This window comes from Enhydra lutris, unplaced genomic scaffold, assembly GCF_002288905.1.
Source record: "Enhydra lutris kenyoni isolate GAN:26980312 unplaced genomic scaffold, ASM228890v2 scaffoldscaffold86, whole genome shotgun sequence".
Classification (NCBI taxonomy): Eukaryota; Metazoa; Chordata; class Mammalia; order Carnivora; family Mustelidae; genus Enhydra; species Enhydra lutris.
Genome location: NW_019154170.1, coordinates 5,132,515 through 5,141,951, shown reverse-complemented (window position 1 = coordinate 5,141,951; position 9,437 = coordinate 5,132,515). Strand labels below are relative to the sequence as shown.

Below are 9,437 nucleotides of genomic sequence, written 5' to 3'. Positions count from 1 at the left end.
CCCCCCCACACGCCCCCGCTCGGGCTGTGGGCACTAGGGTCCCGTCTGGGAGGGAGGCAGATACAGGTCGGTGCATGGACAGCCTGACTGCGGGGCTGGACGCTCACAGGCTGTGGCAGGAGCGAGGGTCCAGGAAGGCTTGCAGGGACATGGGAGTGGAGCTGAGGCTGCAGGGAAGGGTGCTGGGGCCCAGGGACCGGCAGGAGCATGGGGCGGCGTTAGGAGGCGGGAGCTGTGAGGCTGAAGGGTTCATCCAGCGTGACGTGACCACGGGGGACACACCTGCCCGCGACTTCTCAACATAAAGACCGGAAGGCCCACTGGGTGAGGACAAGCAGCGAGGCACCCCCCCCCCCCCTCCAAGCTGTGACCCCCCAGCTGGAGCAGTCCACGGGCCCGCCGCTCTGCGCTGTCCACTCCCAGCCTCCAGGGCTCACCCCGCAGCCCATCCGCTGCAGAGCACCTGACCCAGGTCCACAAGGACCCCGCATCACACCCAGTCCTGGGGTCCCCATCGCGACGCATGTGGGGCTCAGAGTGGCCCCCACATCCTCCTTCCAGCCTCTGCCTGCCCACGGCCCCCTCACGAATCCCAGGCTGGGCAGCCCCCGACTCTTTACGGGGAGAAGGGCCTCCTTCCCCAGCTCCTACCTTCCCCTCCACCCTGGGCCACACCTCCCAGGCCCTCGTAGGGGCCACCATGCGGCACAGGGCTTGAGCCCATCCAGAGACTGGACCCGAGACAGAGGACCAGATGCGAAACCGAGTCTAATGGGGAGAACAGCGTCCCTCAAAAGTCAGGTCCCCCCGGAAAGCCGGAACGGGACCTCACTTGGAAATCGTCTTCGTGGATGTGACTGGTTCACGTGAGGTCACAGGGGGGCAGGGTGGCCCTAGCCCCACACCCGTGTCCTTGTAAGAGGGGACTTTGGGACACAGACACTGGGAGAAGCCAGGTGGTGAGAGGCAGACATGGGAGGGGCACGGCCACGAGGCTGGGGACACCTGGAGCACCCAGGAGCTAGGAGAGGCGGGAGGGACCTCCTCGTCACACCCTGACCGCGGATGTCTGGCCCCCAGCATGGGGACAGGAAACATGTCTGTGGTCCCGCTGCCTGCAGGCTTGGCTTCCGCAGTGGCCGGCCTCGGACACGTCCCTGACGACGGCGGCAGCCCCGGGCCCTCACTGTGCTCCCGCACCCTGTAACCAGCACCTTCCTGCTCCCATGTCCCAGCTGTGCACAAGCACCTCAGTCCCGGCCGGGAGACGGTCGGACGCCGCAGCGAGAGGCCACAGACAGCGCCTCGTGGGTTCACGCCCCGTGCCCGACACCTGCGGCCCCGGACCTCACGCGCCCTCACCAGCACACACGGCCACCAAGCCTGCGCCCTAGAGAGGCCACCGGGTCTGAGGAGGGGCGTCCCATCTCCCATCCCCGGGCTCAGATGCCTTCGCGCCTCCAGCCCCTCGTCACTGCGCCGGCCTTCCTTCTCCAAGCGCCAATCTGCCCCCCAGGGGGACACCACCTCGGCCCACACAGACGGCTGGGGTGAGATGTGACACCGACACGGGGACGTGCGCCCGCACAGCCGGTGGGAATGTGGGTCACACGGTCGCTGTGGAGACGGTCCGGTGGGCCCTCTGCGGGCTGGACACAAGCTACCACAGGACCCAGCTGTTTCACGCCTGCTGCACACGCGTCCACACACGCTGCACACCTGTGTTCACAGAACGTGGGTCACAGTGGCCAGAAGGGGAAGCACCCCAGTGTCCTCAGTGTGTGAAGGACACACATGGCATGGTCCGTTCCCATGCGGGAACACGGTCCAGCCTCAGGAAGGGAGGGACCCTGACCCCTGCCATGACGCGGAAGGACGCCGAGGACACGGGGCTGTGAGAGCGGCCAGACCCGGAAGGACCCGTCCCGCAGGACCCCACTCCCAGGAGGGCCCCAGAGGAGTTCCGTCCGCACAGACAGAGAGGAGGGGGTGGGAGCCAGGGCTGGGGCAGGGTGGGGGGTCCATGCTTCGTGGAGACGGAGTCTCCGTGTGGGGGGATGGAAAGTTCTGGAGCCAGAGGGTGAGGGTGTGAGTGCTTCCCACCACAGAGCTGTGCGTGCAGAGACGGTGGAGGTGTTGACCCTAGTGTTGTGCGCGTTCTACCCCAGTTGAAAAGCTTTAAAGAAGACAGAACACGGACAAGACCCCCGGATGGCACGGGAACACCTGTTTTGGGAAAGGGGGTGCAGGCCAAGAGAGCCGCACACAAAGGTGAGGCGCCACTCAAGGAGCCGGGCCTCCGGAGGGGCCGCACCTCTGCGCATCCTGTCTCGCTCCTGAGTAGAGCCGCGGGTCCTGGGGTTGTGCCATGAAGCAGGCGTGTCATGGAAGGGGTGTGCCGGGTTCTCCTCCGAGGACAAAGGGGCATCAGTGCGGTGGGGGATGGATTCTGGGGTGCTGACCTGGGGGTACTGGGTCACCCTGTGCTTTGGGCAGGTGGACGCAGACACAGGACTAAAGTGGGGTGGGGCAGCTCGTCCACTGGGAAGGGCTCCACGCTCGGACACCCTGGTGGCGAGGGGACGCCCAGCGACCGGAGCTCGGTGTCCGCGTCCCACACCGACAAACGGGACCAGCTCCTGGGAGATGTGGTGGATTCCAGGGCCGGAGCGGGGAAAGTATGAGACACACTCGGAGTGTCTCGTGGGGACAGGAAGCAGAGAAAGGCTCCGAGCGGGACAGGGACGTGGGACGGGATCGCGGAACAGGGGATGTGGGACGGCCAAATCCGGGGTGCTGTGAGCCTCCACAGAGTACGCGTGCGGGACACGACACGTATCCACGTCCACAAAGACAGAAGGAGCACAGAACTGAGTGAGCGGGACCAGGAGGAAGGCACGGCTCTCCCTGCAGAAGTCCGGCTCACGACACGGAAAACCACCGAGCGGCATCTGGCGGGCGTCCTCGCCCCCAACGCGACAGCCAGTGGGCAGCATGGAGAAGACACGGGGTGTGTGCAGAGCCGCAGTGTCCCCTGGGGAGAGCCCCTAGAGTGGACAGTGCTCCCGGCCAGCAGCCCTGGGAAGGACGCAGGCACTGCCGGGCATCCAAAGACACAGCGGGAGTGGCTGGGGGGGTGAGGAAGGCACAGGCCACAAGCAGAGTGGCGGGAAGCGGGCACAATGAGTGTCCCGATGAGGCTCTCGCCGGACACCACGCTTCCTGGGCTCTGGGGGCAGGGGCGCCAGCAACGGGCACAGTCGGCGACCGGCGGCCCTGGCAACGGGCTCCCCGGACACAGAAACCGAGCGCCGACGGAGAGACAACCGACGGACAACCAGAGCTGACCTTCAGGCTGTTGCAGGAGGCCGGTGGGGCGGAGCGGCGCGCAGACCGCGGTACGGCCGGCCTGGCCGAACCAAATCTGGGGGCCTCCACGCGCACACGCCACGGTCGCGCGACGGGCACACAGCGGGGGCTGACAGCAGCCAGGGCGCGCTCCGAACAAGGAGTCCGATGACCCAGAGCCATGGCGACGCTGAGAAAGGGCCCCGCGCTGGGAAAAGAGCAACGCTGGAAGCAACGCGCGTGCAGAGGATGGCAGCCGCGGCCGGCGAGCAAGCCCCCCGCCACCGGGAGGAGACCACCCCCCGCCACGGGGATGGGCGCCGCCAGGACCAAGTGTCGCGAGTCCATGAGGCCAAGCCCGGGACTCGGCGAGGGGAGCTCCCATCCCGGGCATCCAGCGAGCACAGAGCGGACCCAACCCAAGGCGAGAAGCAGGCGGGCAAGGGGACGGCGGGACCTCGCGAGCCCGCCGCCCCCGGAGGAGAGGCCCGCCGCCGGTCAGCCGCCAGGCGGGCAGTCGCCGCGGACCCTCAAGAAGATGAAGTTCGGAACGGTTTTACACCAACAAACGAGGGCAGCTCAGACGGAGAACGAGCCGCTGAGGACACACACAAGCACAGGGGAGCCCCTGCGAACCCCTCGCTGAAGGGAAGGCATGGCGACCCCCGGCCCCCCAGCAGACCAGAGGGAGCAGCGAAGCCGCGAGGCCGAGATCGCAGGGGCAGACGGTGCAGACGCACCGGGAAGCAGGCTGGCGCTTTCCTTCTCTATAAAAGATTTTATTTATTTGAGAGAGCGCGCACAAGCAGGGGGGCGGCAGAGAGAGCCCGACAAGCAGACTTCGCCCAGCAGGGAGCCTGACAGGGATCGATCCAGGTCCCGGGGATCATGACCCGAGTGGAACAACGGAGACCCCCCGGGAAGCCCCAGGCTGGCGCTTTCTCCAACTGTCTAACGTCAGGGCTCCCCCCCAATCCCAGCCGTCCACTCCCAGGTCCACCCCAGAGGAAAGAACCCGTGTCTCCACCCGCAGACTCGCGCCCGGCCACGCAGAAGCCAGGGCAGCTGGCCGCCTGCAGCACGGACGCAGTGCCGTCCGCCCCTGCACGGAGTTCAGTGGCTGCGGGAGTTACCCCGGCCATAACCGTACTGAGCTGGGGCACTGGGGGGCTCTGCTGGTTAAGTCTCGGGCTGATTTCGGCTCCCGTCTGGGGTCATGGGATCGAGCCCCGCCTCGGGCTGCACAGGGAGCGAGGAGCCTGCTAGGGGGTCTCCCTCTCCCGTCCATAAATAAACAAATAAAATTAAAACTGAAAACAGGTAACAGAGCTGTCGCTGGGTGTTCCTCGGCGAACGCTGCCCGGGGCTGCCAACGTCCTTTCTCCTCCTGATCCTCAGAACACGGCTCACGGCAGACAAAGCGTCCACTTGGGCGTCGCACGGCCTGTGGCCCCCACTAGGCTAGCAGTGGGGGCGGTTTGGAGGGCGGACAGTTACATGTGGATTTCTGGCCGGGGGGAGGCCAGAGCCCCAGCCCCGCCATGACTCAAGGGTTCAGTGTACTGAAAACAACAGCGTAGAGAAATGCCCCAAAAACCTTTTTTTTTTTTTAATCTGAAGATTTCACTGGGGCACCTACGGGCTTGGTGGGTGAAGCCTCTACCTTCGGCTCAGGTCATGACCCCTCAGGTCGTGCTCCCTGCTCAGCGGCGAGTCTGCTTCTCCTTCCCCTGCTCGTGCTCATTTTCTCTCTCAAACAAATACATAAAATCTTTCTAAGAAAGTAAAGATTCAATCGCTCCGTCGCGACAGCTGAATTTCAAAGGCTCAGCGGCCACGGGCAGTAGCGCCGGACAATGTGACTCTGGGCAGGTCCATCATCACAGGAAAACCTACCGGCGGTGCCAGACCGCAGAGCCCAGCCGACAGTTATTAGCACGAACAAGGGCTCGGACAGACATCGCTCAAATCAGACAGAAATAAACATGCTTCCCAGCAAGAACCAGCTGGAAAAATATCATGAAGATTATTCACGACAGAGAAAAAAAAAAGTGACCAAAAATCGGCAATAAATGTGCAAAAGCCGTTGTAGAAAACCACGCACCCGTCCTGCAAACCCGGACAACAGCCTGAGCAAGCGGAGAGGCTCCCGCTCCCAGACGCTCCCCACCCGGACCGTCGCTCTCCCCAGCCTGGTGCCGCCGGTGGACCCGTCCTCCCAGCGAACTCCTTCGGCAGCTGAGATCCTAAGGAACCAGGAGTCTGCCCGGGGCCGGCAGACCGGCCCACGGCTCGTTTCTGCAGATAAAGTTTTCTTGGAACACGGCGGCGCTCGTTCGCTGATGGCGCTGCCCGCAGCCGCTCTGTCCCGCCGGGCAGAAGCAAGCACCGGGACGGAGGCTGCGTGGCCGTTTACTGAAGTTTGCCGGCGCCGGGCCGGAGGGTGGGCGGCCCAGGGGTGCATCCCGCCAGCGCCTTGCATCCCTGTCTGCCGGAGGGGGGCGGGGTGGGGAGGTGATCAGTGACAGAAGGGTCAGCGGGAGACCAGCTCAGAGTCTCCACAAAGAACAAGGGCCTCGGCAGTTCTCCAGACGGTACGGCCAGTCATCACCAAGTTCTGGGAGCGGAACAGTCGACCCCGGACCCCACACACCGCTCCCCGCAGGCCCTTCCTGCAGGGCTCTGTTCTCCACAACGGGAGGAACTGGGGCATCTGAGCCACCGACTGCGGGAGTGTGAGACACCCAGGGCTTCCGCAGCACAGAGACCTCTGATTCGGGCAGGTCAGCGGCCCTGCAGTGACTGAGCACCTACTGTATGCCCGGCCTTTCCAGGGCTTGGAAGGCAGCAGGGAGGGACAGGAGCGAGTCAACGGCAAGCGCGACAGATTAGGAGGACACGTCGGGGGAAGGGGACAGGGTGAAGGCCAAGCAGAGCCTCCTCCAAGCAGAGCCTAGGGCCCTTCTGTCCCCCACCCTAGGTCAGCCCATGCCCACCTGAGCCTGGGGCGGCGGGTGGGCCAGCCCGAGGGGCCTTCCTTGCGGTTGGCACAAGCCCCTCCCCCAGTCTGCCTTCTGGCGTGGGCCTCAGCAGGGGCAGGAACCTGCCCTCTGCAGCAGGACACCACCAGGGACCCACATGGCATCTGGCCACCCCCTTAGGCACCCCTAGCGCGCGGCAAGATCTCCACCTCTCCTTGCTTCTCGTGACCTTGACAGTCTCCAGGACGCCTGGACAGGCATCCCGCCGCATGAGCCTGACCTGGGTCTGTCGGGGGCTGTCCTGGGATCAGCTTGGAGACCCTGGTCTCCCACGCGCTGGGCACATCTCAACAACAGAATCCCACCCTCCCCCAGTCCTGGAGGCCAGAAGTCCCCGGTGCAGGGGCGGCAGGGCCCTTGGGAGGCTGCAGGGGAGGGTCCTGCCTGCCTCCTCCAACCACGGGGGCCCCAGGGCTCCAGTGCCTGCCTCTGTGGTGGTCGGGGGCTTCTCCTCTGTCTCCCAGGATGCCTGTCACTGGGTTTAGAGCCCACCAGACAGTCCAGGGTGATCTGACATCCTGAACTTCACCACATCTGCAAAGACCCTTTTTCCAAATATGGTCCCATTCACAGGTACCAGGCACGGGGTGTGGATACACCTTTTCGGGGGCCACCATTCAACCCACAACGCTGGGGAAGAACACAGAGGCAAGGTGCCCTTCTGGCCTGACCCATCAGGAGTCCCTGACGGACGCTCAACATCACTGAAGTTGACCTTGACCCCTGGCTCGCGGGGTGTGTGTGTGTGCCAGGTTTCCCCACAATGAGGTTACCATCACCTCCTAGGATCTGGGCCCGGGCGGGGAGCACTGGCACACACCAGTGGGGCCTCGGGGTACCGAGTTCTGCCCCTCCCTACAGGGCCCCTGGCCTGCTGACCTCACGCCCTGGATTACGTCTCCACCTCTATTTACGCTCACCCTGGACCCCTGTGATAAGCACTTGGTGGGGTCACCAAGTCGATCCTCCTGGAAGTCCCGGGGTGGAGGCATCTGAGCGGTCAGACCCAGTTCACAGGTAGGGAAACCGAGGCCCAGAACGCCCCAGGCCACTCGCTGGGCAGTGACCCACATGATCACTGCGGGGAAATTTCACCCCTGCGCACAAAATCACAACCCAAAGGCTGAAAAGAAAGAAAAAGAACTAGAACCTTCTATCAGTAGCGGCCAAAGAGTGGGGCGTCAATGCCAGGGCACAGGGGACGAGAAAAGTGCCGTCGGCCCGACCCGGACCCTGGCTGGCAATCAAACCCACGTGCTCTGGGAGTCTCTGGGGCCCAAGCACAAAAGACACTGTCCGGACCCGCAAGGCGAGCTGGGGGCCCAGGCTCCCTGGGGACTCGGGACTCGTGTGGCCGCCGGTGCAGGAAGCCACGGTCCAGAGGGAGGGCCGGTCTGAAGGTGAATGTCTGCCAGGAGGCCACCCTGCCTGTGCCCAGACCCCACTCTCGGGGCGGCTCCTCACAGCCACTCCTCAGCACCACCCTGCTCCCCTCCCCACACCTATCCCAGGCTGCCCACCCCTCCCACGGCTCTGTCCCCGCACGCTGCAGACCCCAGACCCACAGGGCCTCCAACCGCCTCCCCCCCCACCGCCAGGTGTCGCGGCCCTGGACGCATCCCTGCCACACCTGTCCTTCCCCAGGATGCTGGAGCCAGGTCCAGGGACCCGCCACTGCAGCCCCCCACTCTCCTCCCCTACCAAGCTGCCACTCCAGCCCGCCAGGGAGAGGACCTGCACCTGCTGTTTCGAGGGTCCCCACCAAGCGCCTGCAGGATGCACCCACAGCCGGGTCCCCCCTTCAAAGCAGCCACTGTCCCCCTGCCCCACAGTGCCCCCTTGCACCTGCTGCGTGCCCAGCCCCTCTGGTCCCCTGGCCTCCCCTCCCCCTCGCCCCGCTCGGCACTGGCACCACTCGCTCACGGCTAGGATCCCTGCTGTCCTCGCCCGTCCTCTTCCCGGGCCACATCTCCCTCCTGCTCCCAGAAAAGCTTACCAAATACCACACAAGGCTGACCTTCCCACCAGAGCCCTTGCTCCCAGCCCTTCCGTGGAGCCCCAGCCACGCCACACCCATCCCGGACTTCTCTGGGGGGTCCCATGCCCACCTTCCCCATCCTTTCTTCACCACCAACAGCCACGGACCCTCGAGTACATGTCCTAAGGTTAAGGGCACGCGGAGCGGCCGGTCACTCCCCTGCAGCAGAAACCCTGAGGCCCCCCCACCCCGTGGGGTTTCCAGCTGCATCCACAGGGCCCCATCCCCAGAGGGCGTGGGTCAGGCAGGCAGGAGCTCATGAGGCCTCACCTTGCTCGTTCCGTGCGCTCCCCAAAGCTGGGTGGGTTGGGGGGAACAGCTTTAAAGGCCAGTCGGGGCTGAGTGGATCGGATAGACATGCAGGAGGCCTGGGGCGGGGTGTGGGGTTCTGGGAGGGATCCGCACATGCATCAGCCCCCTTACTCCAGCAGGGGTGAGGCCCATGTAGCTGCACGCACACGGGGGAGGGAGGTCCCGGGGACCCAACCAAAGGCCTGGAACCTTCTGCAGACAGAATCTAAATCCAGCTGCACATAAATAACCAAGAAAAAGCCAGAAACATCTCAAAGACACAGGTTAAATAAAGGCCACATGTCAGAAAGGCTGGGAAGACCGCTCGCTGTGGAACATTCCAGGCCAGTGGCAAGACACCCCCCGCCCCCCTCCCCCGATGGAGGCCCCCCAGCAAGCCCCCCCCCACCCCGCCCCAGCTCCCTGGAGTGCAAAGGGGAGCAGAGTCAGAAAGACCAGGAGTGAATGGGGGGGTCTGACATCAGTCCCACCCCGCTGGGGGTCTGGGGGCTGCACCCAGAAGACTGGCAGTGGGGCCAGACCTGGGCCAACAATGCCCCCTTTTACAGAGACAAGGCCTGGAGGCCGGGGCAGACATGGGCTGGGGTGTCACAGAACTGGGATCACTGACGGGGTTATGCGGTTTAGGAATTTAGCTCCCGGGTTCAAGAGGTGAGGGGGTCTGGTGGGGGCCTGAGGGTCCCCAGCGGGGGAGTATG

General features: G+C 64.7%; 1 protein-coding gene across 1 annotated transcript in view; it reads right to left on the bottom strand.

The window, feature by feature from the left end:
- The window catches only part of LOC111161676 (BTB domain containing 2), an 18,065-nt gene extending 9,034 nt beyond the window's left edge, over positions 1-9,031 (bottom strand). Inside the window, exon 1 of the mRNA XM_022525472.1 lies at positions 8,698-9,031. Within this exon, the coding sequence (XP_022381180.1) occupies positions 8,698-8,834 (137 nt within the window). The 5' untranslated portion in view covers positions 8,835-9,031. The remainder of the gene's footprint in view (positions 1-8,697) is intronic.
- Between the last annotated feature and the right edge of the window lie 406 nt (positions 9,032-9,437).